The sequence below is a fragment of the Geotrypetes seraphini genome, chromosome 4 (assembly GCF_902459505.1).
Source record: "Geotrypetes seraphini chromosome 4, aGeoSer1.1, whole genome shotgun sequence".
Lineage (NCBI taxonomy): Eukaryota > Metazoa > Chordata > Amphibia > Gymnophiona > Dermophiidae > Geotrypetes > Geotrypetes seraphini.
The window spans coordinates 289,308,160-289,325,079 of NC_047087.1; the positions used below are offsets into that span (position 1 = coordinate 289,308,160).

The window sequence follows — 16,920 nt, forward strand, 5'->3', positions numbered from 1 at the left end:
AATAACGCAGAGAGGAATAACAAAACAAGTCTGTCATAATGAATTTTGTATTAAAATTTTGGAGTTGTGGAACGCATCGTCTGAGTTTCCATTATTTCCTAAGAAATTCGCTTTGAATACGAGTGTTTTGGATTACAAGCATGCTTCCGGAACGAATTGTGCTCGCAAAGGTTTTACTGTACATTTTATTTTAAAAACGCACAAACGCACTGGCTCATTATGTGCTACTACTAGTCAGAACAAGTCGACAAAATCAATTATTTGAATTCTCTTCAGATACTCAACAAAAAAGCAGCTTCCAACCCCCTCTCCCCTATCTTCTTGTTTTCTATTTCAGTTTGAAAGAGCCATAGAGGACGAAGAAAGGAGGGAAATGACAAGGAGGAAGAAGAACACAGGGTGATCTTGGCGTTTAAAAAACGGGGTCAATATTTACCGTCTTGTAGCAAGGAGGTTTTTTTCGCCGCCCTCAAGCTGTCCAGCCAACTAGCAACCGCCATCTTGGCAGATGAGCCGGGGAGGGCACCGAAGCGGCCGCGTCGCCATGGCAACTCCGGTTCACGCCCTTTCACAGGGGTCGGCCGTCGACGTGAATCTGACTCTTACGTAACGTCCCCATTTTCTCACATTCTCCGTAACACAAAATAGAACGACGACTTGGCAGTGGTTAAGACAGGCAATCCATTTTCTACATAATTATAAACTTTATTTGTTTATTGCTAATAAAAAAAACAAACTTCCTGCTAACCCGGAAGATATATGGTGGTTTTTAAATAGCTTCGGTCTGCGGGATTCATGGTACTTTGAAGTGGGTTTTCCTGTAAATAGATATGTCAGCAGGTGGAAGAGAAAATTTTTTTTTTTTGTCTTTTAAGGGTGACATTTCTTTATCGGTAGGCCGGGTCTGTAATTAAAATCGGAGTTTCTCAGGCATTAAAAAAAAACCCAAACAACCCAACACTAAAGGCCCGATGTCCAAAAGTGCTTACATATTTAACAAAAGCTGCAAAACGGGTAAGTCCCCTGGTCTGTGAATTTTCAGTAGTACTTTAGGGCAGTGGTTCCCAACCCTGTCCTGGAGGACCACTAGGCCAATCATGTTTTCAGGCTAGCCCTAATGAATATGCATGAGAGAGATTTGCATATAATGGAAGTGATAGGCATGCAAATCTGCTCCATGCATATTCATTAGGGCTAGCCTGAAATCCCGATTGGCTTGGTGGTCCTCCAGGACAGGGTTGGCAACCACTGCTTTAGGGTATAGGAGCCAACTTTTCAAAATGATTGGGGGTGCTAAACCCAATGGAAATGATCCTTCCCTGGACAGAGACAAGGAGTTTGTTCAATATTGAGGATGCTTAAGCACCCATAGAGCTGGCTCTGGGACTGGGTAAAATGAGGATCCCATGGACCTCGTGAATCTCTACTGCATGTCCTTAAAAATCTGCTTACCTCTGGGATGAGCAGGATCCGTGAAGTCTGCTGGAGTTAAAACAAGAAGTCCTGCAGACCCCATGCCATAGCCGCTTTCTTTTTAAAGCCATGCAGTAGAGATCCATGAGGTTTGTGGGATCCTTATTTTATCCAGTGCCGCAGGTTCCCATGCTATACAGATACTGCTGCTGAAAATGTCCTTTAACATGTCCTTTTTTTTTTTAGAGGAATGTGTGGGTGCCTGAATGCATTTTCAAAGTCCGGCAGTTTGGGTTTAGAAAGGCTGCGAGCTCAGGGCCACATCTGCAGGACCTCCGAGCATGCAATGTGATGATGTCATATGCATGTACACATGTGTGTGATATTACATTGCATATGCGCATGTTCGGAGGCTTTCTAGACGTGGCCCATACTCAGGGAAGAAGAGAAAAGGTTTGTGTGGAGGTGGGGCTAGGAGCAGGGCCGGTCTTCTTTTTTCAATGCTATCACACTATAAATAGTGGGGAACTTATATATATAAATCTGTGATAAACAATTCACTGGTCCAATAAGTCACAGATCGAACACTCAAATATTTAACCTACATATAGATTATATTGTGTTATGTGAATGCTCAGACCCAAACCCAGTGCAAGTGTCATAAAACACAGCAAGGGTCACATCTGCAGCCATCATGGCATCCACGGTCCCAGACCGCCTCAAGCTTAGCAGATGATAAAATCTATTTCAATAGTTAAATAATAAAGCACTTATCTTTAGATTCACTGAGGTGGAAAAATTTTGTGATCTGCTGTGAAGTAAAATCCAAACTAAGTGACTGAACTCCAATCGAGCTGGTATCTGGCTTGCAAATCTGGTAATATATGCCAGAGCAGAGCAAGGCCTTTTATCCCAGTTATATGGACAGAGATTATATTCATCCCCTAGTCCATATAGCTAAGTTGTTTAATTGAAAACATTGAAAAGTTGACTCCTTAGTTATACGTATAACAGTTGACTATTACTTTTATACGTATAACTATGTATGGTGGTAAGTGTACATAAGAACATAAGAATTGCCGCTGCTGGGTCAGACCAGTGGTCCATCTTGCCCAGCAGTCCGCTCACAAAGATGCCTATCCCCTTCTGCCGGAACACCACCCACCTGACACCCCCGATCACCGGCAGGAGGGTGCCTAACCCCTCCTGCCGGAGGATGCCCCCCTCCGGATCCCCACACTAACGCCACCCCTGCACTAACATCCCCGATGACCCCCCTAATCTCCCAACTAACCTCCACCCCCAACAAACTTCTAACTGTTGGCTGGCCGGATGGGTCTTGTTGCCATCCATCTGGCAGGCCCGCCTCGTCGAAATGAGTCGGGCCCGCCCCTTCCCGGCCGAATCCCGCTAAGCCTAGGCTGGTCTTCGGGGGGGAGGTGTTAGCGGGGGGGGCATTAATGGGGGGTTCCGGAGAGGGGGGCATCCTATGGCAGGAGGGATTGGGCACCCTCCTGCTGGCGATCGGGGGTGTCAAGAGGGCGGTGTTCCGGCAGGAGGGGTTAGGCACCCTCTTGCCAGCGATCGGGGGTATCGGGTGGGCGGAGTTCTAGCAGGAGGGGTTGGACAGGCAGCCGCTATACTTATCGCCGGCCACAGATCTACAGATCAGGAATCATGGATCATTCAGGTAGTGCGCATGCGCGCTTGGCGTTTTATTATAGTAGATACCAGCATATTGAGTGTTGTGAGGTCATTGGCTGAAGGCCTATTAACTGGGTGCCTTCAGTAGGGAGAATAAAATCTTTATCCAGTGGAGCGACAAAAGGATATATCTAATGGAACATATAATTGGAGAAAATGGGTCTTATTATTCCTTTTGTGAAATGCAGCAGAGGATGATCCCTTTCTTGGCCTGATCAATTTGCATTTATCCAGTTGAAACATTATTTGAATTCTCTTAAGAACATAAGAATTGATGCTGCTGGGTCAGACAAGTGGTCCATCGTGCCCAGCAGTCCGCTCACGCGGCGGCTCTTAGATCAAAGACCAGTGCCCTAACTGAGACTAGCCTTACCTACGTTCTGGTTCAGCAGGAACTTGTCTGACTTTGTCTTGAATCCCTGGAGGGTGTTTTCCCCTATAACAGCCTCCGGAAGAGCGTTCCGGTTTTCTACCACTCTGGGTGAAGAAGAACTTCCTTATGTTTATACGGAATCTATCCCCTTTTAACTTTAAAGAGTGCCTTCTCTTTCTCTCTACCTTACAGAGGGTGAACAACCTGTCTTTATCTACTAAGACTATTCCCTTCATTATCTTGAATGTTTCAATTATGTCCCTTCTCAGTCTCCTCTTTTCAAGGGAGAAGAGGCCCAGTTTCTCTAATCTCACTGTACGGCAACTCCTCCAGCCCCTTAACCATTTTAGTCGTTCTTCTCTGGACCCTTTCTAGTAGTACTGTGTCCTTCTTCATGTACGGCGACCAGTGCTGGACGCAGTATTCCAGGTGAGGGCATACCATGGCCCGGTACAGCGGCATGATAACCTTCTCCGATCTGTTTGTGATCCCCTTCTTAATCATTCCTAGCATTCTGTTCGCCCTTTTTACCATCACCACACATTGCACGGACGGTTTCATTGACTTGTCGACCAGTACTTCCAAGTCTCTTTTCTGGGGGGTCTCTCCGAGTACTGCATCGGACATCCTGTATTCATGTATAAGATTTTTGTTACCGACATGCATCACCTTACACTTATCCATGTTAAACCTCATTTGCATGTCGTGGCCCATTTCTCGATCATGTTTATGTCACGTTGCAGGTCTTTGCAATCCTCTCGTGTCTTCACTACTCTGAATAACTTCGTATCGTCTGCAAATTTAATCACCTCACTCGTTGTACCAATTTCCAGGTTGTTTATAAATATGTTGAAGAGCATGGGTCCAAGCACCAAACACTGCGGCATTCCTCTCGTGACGCTTTTCCAGTCCGAGTGGGCCTCCTCCCATGTAAGTGGGGAGGGTAAATTAATGAATTATTGGAGAGGGATGCTTGGGGTATGGTATCTGTTTCTTGGTTTCATAGGGTGCTCAGCAAAAAGCAATTCCCACAACCTTATCCTGTAATTGCAGAGAGATGGAATAGAGAGCTATCCAAACTACTGCATATTCAATCGTTTATTGAAAGCAATGGCTGGGGTGGTTCAGAGTGTGTTGCTGTTGGAATGTCATTTTTGAACCCTTCACTTGGCTTATTTTTCTCAAAAAAGGACATTCCTGGCCAGCTGTTTAGTTACACCTATCTATCAGAAGTTTGGTTTGGTGGAGAATTTTTTTTGTCAATTATCTATGACTATGTCCTAAGACTAAGACCTTCTGGTTGGCTTTATGCAGGTACTAGTTTTGGGACACCTATTGCATTTTGCCCAGGAAGGCCTTATTTTTACTGATCCTGCTGATTTAGGAGGAAGAGGGAGGGGTGAAAGCTTGTTTATGAGGAAATCATACATTGGGGGGGGGGGACATGTGTTATGAACCATTGGTTGCAAGATGCTCCCCAAACAACATGGGAGGAACGTACTCAAAGGCTGTGGCCTTCACCAGGAAGGCGGGCCGGGTCAGAAGGAGTAGCCCGGTGCAGGCCACATCCTTTGAGTACATCTGCTGCTGTTGCTGTAGGGGCTCAGCATGGAGGGGGGGGGGCTGGTACAAAGAGCCGTGGTCGGGTCCACGGTTGACACAATCCTCGAATCCCAAGCCACAAATATGGAGGATCAACTGTATAGTTTACCACAGGCAAATTCCCTTCCCCCTCAATCAGAATTTCAACCAATAAGACCATTACAAAAAAAAACCCCTGGGGTTCAGAATTTGAATTTTATGTGGAATTGGACAGGAGACTCGCAATCATTTGAGCATCAAAGGAAAAAAAAGTCATACCAATTTACTTATTATTTCATAGAGAGGAAGAACCACAGACATCAGTGAATCAGTGAATGGAGTCTAGAGGGATTCTTAAAGCTTTTCGGAAAGTGAAAAGAGCAAGAGAGGACACAGAAAAACAGGATCTCCCCAAAAAACTAAAAGACAATCAAGAAGTTCAAGGTAAATCCAGCAATCTTATGATGGCAGATTTTACCATTCTGCTACATCTGTGATTAAGGTGTCTAGCTTTTCTATATGTAGTTGAGTCACAATATATAATAGTTATTTGTTTTCTTTGTTGGTGTGTTTTTATTTGAAAAGTTTAATAGAAATATTTGACATAAAAAAAATAACAGAAATGTAGCAGGAGGGGGTTCACACTTATTTTAACAAAATTCTAAGTTTAAACTTATAAAAAAAAAACATGATATAGCAACAAAAAACCCCAAAACTTCAATGAGGAAGAATAGGGTTGAGAAATGAGTAACTTTATACAGTGGTGCCTCGCATAACGGACGCCTCGTACAGCGAACGCTGCGCATAACGAACTTTTTGTCTTGCTCCCTATAACGAACTTCGTTTCACACAACGAAGTCGCCCGAGGGGCCCCGGGGGGGGGGCGGAACTACTCTCGCCGAAGCCGGGAACAGCAGCACCCTCCTGTCTGAATGCAGTGTTCCGTCATCTCCCTCCACCTTACCTTAGATGCCGAGTTTTCCGGCTTTCTTTTTCGGCCAGCCACACACTTTCAAAGAGCAGCACATGCGCGCATGCTCTGTTGTTCAATCTTCTCCTCTGACGCAACCGGAAACCGGAAGTTGCAGGAGAAGAGAACATTGATCAACTTCAGCAGCTGCGCGTGCACAGCTTTTTGAAAGCGTGCGGCTGGGTGAAAAAGAAAGCTGGCAAACTCTGCATATAAGGTGAGGTGGAGGGAGGGAAATGTAGGGCCGCAGAACGAATTATTTTCTTTTACATGTATTCTTATGGGAAAACAGGGCTGCAGAACGAATTATTTTGTTTTACATGTATTCTTATGGGAAAACGCGTTTCACACAACGAACGTTTCACATAACAAACTTGCTCCTGGAACGGATTAAGTTCGTTGTGTGAGGCACCACTGTATTTTCAAGAACGTACAGCGCTAGCAAGTTAGGACTTCAGAATCTATTCTGATTACTGCAATAAATTACTACATTAAATTAAATTATGGGCTTGATCATAACTGTAGACCAATGGGACAGAAAAAAGTAACTCTTTTTTTTTTTTTCCAGAAGAATGGCTGAAACCAGTGACTGCACTCATTATTCAGGCTGGCATTGGCCAAGCGAGGACAGACATTTTTCAGAAACAGATCATTCGGAATGGGGGTAAGCTCTGTAGCTCACCTTCTTCTGAAATTACACACATCATAGTGGATGACGGAATGGACTGTGATCGAGCTTTCCGAATACTGAAGATAGACAAGCTTTCACCAAAGGTGCAACTTGTGAAATCTGCTTGGCTGAGTTTGTGTATCAAAGAAAGAAAGCTATTGAGCACCGCTGGCTACACTATCTTCATCCCAGAAAGGTAGAAACATTTTAACCAAATAGATACTTGTTTAGCCTAATCACTCATGTCAGTGACCTTTATTCGTTTTTAAACTGGGGCCACTTTGGATTCTAATGAACTGAAGGAGAGCTGTCAAATGTGTGTCAGTGACATACATTCCCATCACCTCACCTTCAAACTTCATTGACTGGTATCCTCAAGTTTATGATCATTTCCAAATGCATTCTGTTTTGTCTTTTGAGAAATGCTTTCTTCTTCAGGCATGCAGTTCCTTTTTTTTTCTTCAAATATTTTTATTGAACAGTGGAGAAGAGAACACATACATAAGATGCTTTTCCTCATCCACTTTTCGCTTTCAGTCCTGAGCCTGGGTAGAAAGACAAAGTTGCAGAAATAAAAACTTAGAAAGACAATGGAGGTTCCCCAGAGGTCTCCTGGGGCCACCAATGGCCCCTAGGCCTTGTATTGACAAACACTAACTTAACTATTTGTCTATGTGCATATGGAGAACAATTTTTATATTGTGAGTACATTTGAAGTTAGGGGACTACCCAGGAAACTCCATCCCTCCTTTGAAAAATTTCCCTGGCCTTATGCATGTAATATGAGTAATGCTAGCTTGGTGCCAGGGCAAGCTAGAGAAAGCATACTTAAGTATTTTATTTTCAAATCCTTGTGTTTGCCTCTTGCTTTTCTCGACAATTTATGCACCTGCAAGTAAACAGGGAAAAACCTACTTTTCGCATCAGCCAGATGGCAATCTTATAAGGAAAATTGCAAAGAATTCCCTTTTTAAAAGCTTCTGCCAGGCTTGTGGATATGGAGTACCTGTAGATATGGAGTACCTGTGGGCCCCAATTATCTCCAAAACTGTTCAGCCTATAGAAACCAGATATTCAAGATAGGTACAGAATACCCAAAGTTAGAAACTGATATAAAGTTTTCCCACAAAACCTCTATATTTTAAGAGCAAGACTGTCTCATTCATGGAACATATGTCATTGTAGATCTGACTTGAAATGTGTTCAAGACACAGAACTAACCTTAGTAGCAGGGCAGGACCACCCTGAGGCTGAAGTGTGGAGATGTGGGAAGGCAAATATACCTTCTAACCTGTTGTAAATGTCTCCTGTCATGTACTGTTGCAGCTCCAGACCCATCCAAGTTTCAGAGGAATGGAACATCATGTTAAACTTTGGAGGACAGAGAAACCAGTGCAATGTAGAACCCCCTCCCCACCAAGCTTCAATCAGGTCCTTAAGAACGGTTTTACACAGAAGTGATAGTTGAATCAAATTTTAAAATGGGTAAAGTGATATAACCATTCACCATATATGTAAAGCAAATCAAAATAACAATGCTGGAGGTGTTTATGCAATTCAAATTCAATTTCTCATACAACAAGTTGCTTATTAAACTATAAGTGGGATGTTGTATCAAAGGACTGATTTAATCTCTACTTATTTAATTTGTTTAGTATCCTGCCCTCCCTCCTCAAAGAGCCCTGGAAGGGTTACAGGTCAACATACACAATATATAGTTAACAGGTTACAATTTTCCATAGTTACAGCACATGTTTTTATCCTAACTCGACACATACTAGGGATCTAATTCTAATATCCATAATATACAGTTTACAGGTTAAATTAGTCATAGTTACAGTGCAAGTTTTTATCCTAGCACAACACATATCAAGTATCTTGCATCAATATACATTTCTTTGTAATCTATAGGTTGTGGGCCGAGGGAGTTAGGTGAACAGGTATGTTTTTATTGCTTTCCTAAAGGTGAGGAGTCCTTCAAGGGATCTAATTTGCAGGAACAGTTGATTCCAGTGGCTCAGTATGAACATAGTTGGTTTTATCATTTACACCAATTTTTTACATTGCAATGTGAGGACCTTAGTGTGTAAGTTAAGTGCATTTATGGTGCTGCCAGAACCGGAGATTCACATATTGGAGTCCTTTTCACAACTTCTTGAGTTTTCTCTGTCTGCCATAGTGAATCCAGTTTTGGTGGAAATGGCAGCAGTGTTGTTACTAGACTGCCAGAGTGCTGTTTAGCATGAAGGCCATCATGACCAGTGAGTCTAGGTCCTTATCCTCTTGCATAGATGTGGAGCCTGGGAGGGGCTAAAGCAGGTTCCTCTGGGGCCCCAGTGATGATAGTCTTTGACTGTTTGAGGAGAGTGCTGGAAGAATTCTGGGGTTGGATCTTTAGTCCTATGTCCATTTTTGCTGCTCAGGGGTGTTAGAGCCAGTAAAACAGCCAGGGCCCGACAAATGCATCTCTAAGGGCCAGGTTGCCTAATAAAGGCTTGAATTCTGAGTGAATTGTAATTTCACTTCTATCCTTAGATGATGTGCTGAATTATGATTTGCAACAAAATGCTGAGGATAAAGTCTGGTTTGGACAGACTCCGTTTTGTTTATACCATGTTGAAGCTGCAGTCTAGAATTTTTGTATCAATCAGAACTCTAAGAGGTAAAAGCTTGTCCTGGATCAGAATACACATGGTGGATTAGACAGACAAAAATGAAAAAACCACAAAGCTTTGGTTTTCTCAACATTAAGAGATATCTTGTATTCAACAATCGAAGCAGTAATATTAGAAAGCTTATTTACTTTGATCAGTCAAGAAATTCTCATTCAAGTGGTCATGCATCACCTTTATTTCCCATTATTTATTGAAAAGAAATAAAGATTGCAGTGTCCATATTTAGGGCCCCTTTTACAAATTCATGGTAGCAATTCCTGCATGTCAAAGGCAACATTAAACAATATCTGAAACAACTTGGATCTAAATCTAGAGAGGAGGGTTTAGTTAAACAGAAACTTTATTATGAATAATTTAGGCCCTCTTTTACTAAACCACGATAGAGGTTTGTACAGTGGTCTGAGGTGCTAAATACACCAATGCTCTTAGGAATTCTATGAGCATTGGAGCATTTAGCGCTCTGGGCCACTGTGCAAACCCCTATCATACACCATCTTGGACCTCCCAGAGCTAGTTTTACCTGCAGACTTCGCACCAGTTTACAAAGTATACAACTGTACTTTTATTTTGAACTTTGCCTAAGAAAAAAGTATACATATATAGACAATTTCACCTCCTTCTACATCTACTACTTCTGACCAAAACGCTGGTGAAGTTCAGCTTTTTAAAAAAATGTCGACAGTCCACAGCTAGATTAGCTCTGGATATTCAGTGCCCAACCAATATTCAACTGGGGCCTGCATGAGAAAGTTATTCAAACTTGTAGGGGTGATTCCTGCTTCACCTAATGTTAGGCCTCAGACTCATGTCAAGCAAACCATGAACCATCTTTGCTGCCTGAAGCATTCTGGATGTGTTTACAAGAACTGTGTGTTTGCAGTCAAGGACATGTGCCCATCCCAGCGAGCCCATCTCCTGTGTGAACCTGGAGGAATGTTACTTTATGAACTAAGTTTTGTGCTCTTATCTTCTGTGATGCCTACCAAGGCCTCTGCGCAAGAAGAAGACTATTCATTCTTGCTGTTCTGCTTTGATTGGTCCTGGAGGGTCATCTGACACGATCTAAGGAGAGAGGTGTTTTCTTAGAGTCAGACAATTTTGGATTTGGGTGAACTTGGATCTAAACTTGTGTTTCTCCTACTTTGCACTGTTTTACAATAAGAACTGATAAAAGGTTCCTTCTTGTGACCAGCTCTCAGAGGAGAGTGAAGATGCAGAACTGTCTTTTGGATATATCTGAAAGTGCTCTGGTTTACATCGCAAAAGGAACTCTGGCAAATATATATTACAGCTGCACCAGTGATAAACGACCTTGTCTGATCGGACGAAGATCTACAACCTGCTAAGCTGAAGAAAGAAAAATTCCATCTCCCTGATTTGCTGAGGCTCTATCTAGTGGTGAGACAGGAATTATCTTTGTCAGTCACTGGGTTAGATAGAATCTTGTTTGCATATGGACGGGAATGTTAGGTCCCCTAGGTGATAAGCTCTAATAAATTGCTGCTAACTTATCAGGAATCAGTATTGTAAGGACTGTTGGGTGTAAGAATTAGTCATATTTACTAATTTACTTAGTGATTACGGTGTGCTGACATTTATATATATACTCAGAGATATTGTGAATAATTATTAGTTGTTATTTACTGCTGGCTATGTGTGAATATATTTTTATATCTTTATAATAAACTATTTCAGATATTTTGGTTCTCTGTTTCACTCATATAAGAAGGCATTTTGCAGAACCTGTGCTGCAGTAGTGATGTATCCTAGACACGAGGTGCATATGACAGATGTTTATTTGCACTAATTAGTTTATCACATCATAAATCTGCCTAAAAACCCCAGCTGAATATTAGTCAGGACCCATATAACTTTTTTTTAGTTTAAAAGCCCTCCCAATGCCCCTCCCAAATAATCCTTTTCTATCCTCCCCTTCCCCCTAGCCCACAAACATCAATCCCCTCCCTCAAATGAGCTCCCCGACTCCCATCTGTCTCCATGGTGGTCTTAGTGTGGCTGCCCTTGTAGAATAGCTGCTGTGATCTCTTGCAGTCCTAAATTCACCCACTTAGCTGTGTGGGTGTCCGTGACCAGGAAGTGACTTCTGAGGGAGAGCCGAGGCCGGCACAAGCAGCAGGTAGGAGATGCTGCTTGTACCAGTAAAGAGCCAGAGGTATGGGGGGAGGGGGGAGAGATGGTGCCCGGGGCAGTCAGCTCCCCGCCGTCCCTTACTATGCCACTTTCCCCAGCACTGCCCCTGATCTGCCCATCTCTGCAGATATGCCAAGGGTGAATCATCCCAAGTATGAGTGAGGATGAAGGCCAAAAAGTAAGAGTTTCAGAGGGCATACCCGGGGTATAAGTCTAGAATGATTTAAGTTTAGTATTGCTTTGCAAATGAATCATGACTTTTCTTTGGAGCCTCAGAAAGAATACAGATAAAATGTGGAGCAATTGGGGTAAATTCTTTGAGCTGAAAATTGTCTTCCACCCAGTAGTTAAAAGAATGTACAGTATTTTAGTTTCAGAGCACATGTACTTGCAAGTAAAGTGAAAAGGTACAGGTCAAGGGGAAGCAGTAGACAGGAAGGTGTGCTCAGATTTCTTTTTAGCAGTTGGACCATTTTAAGACTTGCCTCTCATTAAAACGGTGATCAAGATCAATGTCCTGGAGCTAAAGCCCTGATGAGTGAGAAATAGGGCTCAAAGAGTGTGAGAGTGAGAGAGTTTTCAAATGAGTGTGACACACATCTAATGAGTGAGACTTGATATCTCTGCCTTAGTTCATCTCTTTTGGACTGGAGGGGTCTGGAAGTGCCCCAAACCATTTTGGTTCTGTTCTAAAATTAGATATGCATGAAAAGTAATTGTGTTGCTAAGGAACTGATATCAGGATGCTATTCTGATTTTTACAGCAGGTACCTAGATGAGGTAGATCAGGTGAAGAAAGACCAGCAAATCTTGCAAAATGAGAATGTTGCAACCGAACCAACAGTAGAACCCCTGGAAAGAGCTGCCTCAGTACAACAGAATGTGAAACACTCCGAACAAAATTCAGTAGAGAAGCCTTCTACAATGCAGGTAAGTATTGTAATGTATGTTCAACTGTATTATAGTCTTGTGCCAAGTGTTATCTTCATTCTAAATTCTTTATTCATTTTTAAAACTTTCAATAAGTGCAATACAGGATAAAATCATTTTATACTTTAAACATCACTTAATATTCTCGCAAGACACATTCAGATCAAATATCCCACCCCCCTCCCTACCCAACAATTATCCGCAATCATTTAAAAAAAACAACCCAAAAGTACTCCCCTTGGACGTGCATATTCAAAGGGAAAAAAACCCCAATATTCATTCTTTACAATATTTTGTTAATGGCTCCCAAACATCCCTAAATTTCTTAAAATGCCCCTGCTGTATAGCTATTACACGCTCCATTTTAAAGATATGACATAAAGAATTTCACCAAAAATTATAACTCAGCCGGTCCCAATTTTTCATAATATGCTGTATGGCAACCCCTGTCATAATGAATACAATTTTATTATTATTAGAAGATATTTGACTCTTAGCTCTCATTGAAGTACCAAATAGCACAGTGTCATATGATAATGCCACCGGATTTTCCAATAGATTATTCACTTGGCCCCAAATGGATTTCCAAAAACTAAGTATCAAAGGACAATAGAATAATAAATGATCTAGTATCCCAGCTTCATGATGACAGTGCCAGCATCTATTAGACTTAGAGCTATCTAACTTCTGTAAACGAAATGGGGTCCAAAATGCTCTATGTAACAAGAAAAACCAAGTTTGTCTTATAGAAGCTGACGCCGTACATCTTATCCTCCAAGCCCAAATTTGTGGCCATTGAGACGCAGTAATTTAATGCTTTATCTCAATGTTCCAAATGTCACACAGACCAGTCTTTGGTTTCTTATTCAAAAATCTGATAATTTATACCACTAAAAATGACTACCTAAGAGAAATAAATTAGAAAAAGACTATTGGTATTGTCTTGCCAAACCAGTCACTTTCATTAATTGTATGTTGTAAGTGATTAGCTGCATTGGTCAGTTTATATTCATTCCAGATATTGCATATAAATTTGAAATTCATTCCTTATCTGGTCATTTAAAAATTAAATTTGACACTTTTTTTTCTAAGGTAGGAATAGAGTTAACTTAATGCAAAGCTTCCCAAACTGTTTTGAGCGCTGCCTCATGCTGACCAGCTGCCGCTTCGGGGAGGGAGCAAGGGGGTTCATGGCTCAAAACTGCTGCCTGCTTCTGCTGTTTTGGGGCTTGAAGGGGGGGGGGGGCTTTGTGGCTCAGGACCGCTGCCACACTGGTGCTTAGGAGGGGGGTGAAATTGAGATCTGTGTTAAACTAGGTTTCTAACACACTCTCAATCAACCAGAAAAATAGTTATCCGGCATCCACCAATCCCCACGGGTACCGATTAACTGAGATTCTACTGTACTTAGGTTTTACTAAATCTACACTTCTATATAAGTTCATTATAAAGTAAGCTATGCCATTGTAGTGGCCACCTTGTTAGTTTTTCAGTCTTTTTTGTTTAAATCTTTATTGATTTTCCAAAGTTAACAAAAATGCAGCACAGTATGTTTGTCTTTCTTTCTTAGTATCTACACAAACAATCAATCATATATGCATTTATAATCAATCAAAATCCCCACAACAAAACCCCCCCTACCCAACCAATACCTCTCAAGAGAATGAAACCATGACAGAAATAGCCCCCTCCCACCCTCCCTCCCCCTTTCAGTCTTGATAATCCATTAAAATGAAATGCAAAGAGAGAAGATGAGGTTCTCAAAACTACAAAAGTCACATTATAGCTAACAATAATTTAAGACATGATTGCTATAACTATGTAGTAGTATTTTTTATACATATTCCCCTTTTCTAAAAAGAATTTTTTAGATGATGAAGGAAGTGAAGATGAAGATACCAGAGTCACTCAGGGAGAGCTGGATGCTCTGATCTCAGGACATCATCTTACCCCAACTGTAGAAAAATCTAGTTGTGCCTCCACAGTGTCTGCTGTCTCTGGGAAGTGGGTTTGTGCTCAGTCCTCCCAAAGCAAGAATGAAAATCAGAATCACTTCATTACAGAAAAGTTGAAAGTCTTGGAAAAAGCTTACACACTTGAGGGAGACAAATGGAGAGCACTTGGTTACTCGAAAGCAGTTACCGCACTTAAAAGCTACCATAAACCTGTTGCTTCTTTCCAGGTAAAGTTGGTACCAAAGAAATTATAGCAAACTTTTTTAACTCAGCAATGTAAGACTGCAGGGTAAGTTGACAGTTTTAATGTGTTTGTCATTTTTGGTTCCAGGGATAGAGTGGGATTCTCACTTGGTAAACTGCAGTATCTACCCCTTCCCTCTAGGAAGGGTTAATGATGGAACTTAAACTAGCAATTTGATTTTGTTATAGAGGATTGTGAGAAATCTAGTTGCATATATAGTGCATCTGTCAAAAGTTCATCATATCTAACTTTAGCATATTTTTTGCTACACCCATTTGACACTATGCACAGATACTGTGTCTGCCTGTAACAGAGATCTAATTTTACATTTTAGACTGAGGGCTCCTTTTACAAAGGTGCGCTAGCTTTTTTAGCACAAGCACCGGTTTAGCGCATACTATAGGACGCGCTATCTGAAAAACTACCGCTTGCTCAATTGGAGGCGGTAGCGGCTAGCGCGCACGGCATTTTAATGTGCAGTATTCCGCGCATTAAGGCCCTAACGCACCTTTGTAAAAGGAGCCCTGAGTTTTGCAACTAGTTTTTATCCTACTTTCTGAAGGGAAAAAGACATGAGATTGCAATATGTGTCCTTTACCCCCAATAACTTTTCTATAAAATTGGGCACCCAATTTTATGCTTATTATGCAAAGCTGGGGTATAATGATAAGCAGATAGCCAATTAAACTTGAGTAATAATAACTATACAATTTGTCTAAATTTAAACATTATGGAAGTATTCAAAAAGGGGCTTATTATTTGACTCTTAAGAGGTATGTTTATGTATTTTGTTTTATATTTCTTCTGTTTTAATTATTATATTTTCATCTTTATTAATTTAAAATACTTATCTTTATGCAGAGGCTGTTCCTTTGAATATTGACCCCTACATTTTTGATACTTGCCTTCATTTGCAATTTTAGGAAGCATGTAAAATTCCAGGAATTGGGAAACGAATGGCTGAGAAAATTAAAGAGATCCTGGAGAGTGGGCACTTGCGCAAACTTGACTACATCAATGAGAGTGTACCCGTGATAGAGATGTTTTCAAATATATGGGGAGTTGGTGTTAAGACAGCCCAGTTGTGGTACCAACAGGTAAATCATAAGTGGACTATAGATAACCTCTTAGCCTGCTCAGTTGCTACAGCTTTATCACCCTATATATTTTTTCTTTGTTCTTATTACTTCTCTATCTGTCCTAAGTAAGCTTCAATTATCTCATTGTGTAGGCCAGTGGTCCCTAAAGTTGGGACATGGGCCCAGAAGAAACCACAAAATCATTACAGGACGTCTGCCAGAAAGGAGACAATTAATGTACACCCTTTGTGGACAGGAAAAAACTTACCTTGAGCTACAGCTTAAAAAAAGCCATGGGCTATATTAAAAAATATATAATATAAGGGGAAGGGGTTTTATATACTGCCTTTCTGTTGTTGCAATCAAAGTATATATGAGTACTTATGTTGTACCTGGGGTATTGGAGGGTTTAGTGACTTGCCCAGAGTCCCAAGGAGCTGCAGTGGGAATTGACCTGGGCAGCATTACATCCTTTTGTCTATAACCTTATGCATTGGAGCAATGGGGGCCATCCTGGGGCCATAAGACTATTATAGTGAGTGCATCTCAACATGCAGCCAAAGTGCAGCTGCTGAGAAGAACAGACTGACTTCACAACTGAGGAGCTCTGCTTTAAGGCAGCTGCTATTACTTGAGCCCCACACCAAGAGAAGAAGATTGTGTTCTTAAGAGCCCAGGCTCGTAGTGAAAAGGGGAAAGTGCATCTGTTGCTACTACAAGGAGCCCAAACTAGTGTGAGAGGAAGTAGGGAAAATTGTAGCTGATCACCAAACCCCCAGGAGCCTGAATGAATATAAATTAAGTCTGAATACTGCCACCAGGAGCCTGAAGTCAAGTTCAGAGGAGGATGAGAAGCCCTTTGGCACCAGTACCTGCTGCTTCATGTTGTCATAGGAGCCATGAAGATGGTAACATATATATAATTGTCAGCAGATAAAAACCTATATGGTCCATCCATTCTGACCAACAAGATAACCAGAGTTGAATCTGGCACTCTGCACAGGTTCCACTTCTTCATGATTAAACACTGCTATACTTGATGGAGGAGGAAAATGGGGAGAGAGAGATGGGAATTGGAGGCTGGGGAAGGGGCAAGATGGGAAATGGGAGTGCTAGGGGGTGAGAGAAGGAGATAAAATTGATAGGTGAAAAGTAGAAAGGAGTAAGATGAAATT

The 16,920-nt window shown here is 41.6% G+C and overlaps 2 protein-coding genes across 5 annotated transcripts in view; one reads left to right on the forward strand and one right to left on the reverse strand.

Annotated features, from left to right (window-relative positions):
- The window catches only part of DPCD (deleted in primary ciliary dyskinesia homolog (mouse)), an 84,352-nt gene extending 83,760 nt beyond the window's left edge, over positions 1-592 (reverse strand). For 2 of the 3 annotated variants that reach the window (XM_033940295.1, XM_033940294.1), the window contains exon 1: positions 437-592. In XM_033940295.1, the coding sequence (XP_033796186.1) occupies positions 437-500 (64 nt within the window). In that variant the 5' untranslated portion in view covers positions 501-592. Of the gene's footprint in view, positions 1-285; positions 350-436 lie in introns of those variants that run through there. The other variant, XM_033940297.1, reaches the window with a different exon arrangement.
- Positions 533-16,920, forward strand: part of POLL (DNA polymerase lambda) — a 38,464-nt gene continuing 22,076 nt past the window's right edge. Inside the window, exons 1-6 of one of the 2 annotated variants that reach the window (XM_033940290.1) lie at positions 533-1,014; positions 5,373-5,515; positions 6,610-6,907; positions 12,302-12,467; positions 14,329-14,649; positions 15,590-15,763. In XM_033940290.1, the coding sequence (XP_033796181.1) occupies positions 5,407-5,515; positions 6,610-6,907; positions 12,302-12,467; positions 14,329-14,649; positions 15,590-15,763 (1,068 nt within the window). In that variant the 5' untranslated portion in view covers positions 533-1,014; positions 5,373-5,406. The remainder of the gene's footprint in view (positions 1,015-5,372; positions 5,516-6,609; positions 6,908-12,301; positions 12,468-14,328; positions 14,650-15,589; positions 15,764-16,920) is intronic. The other variant, XM_033940289.1, reaches the window with a different exon arrangement.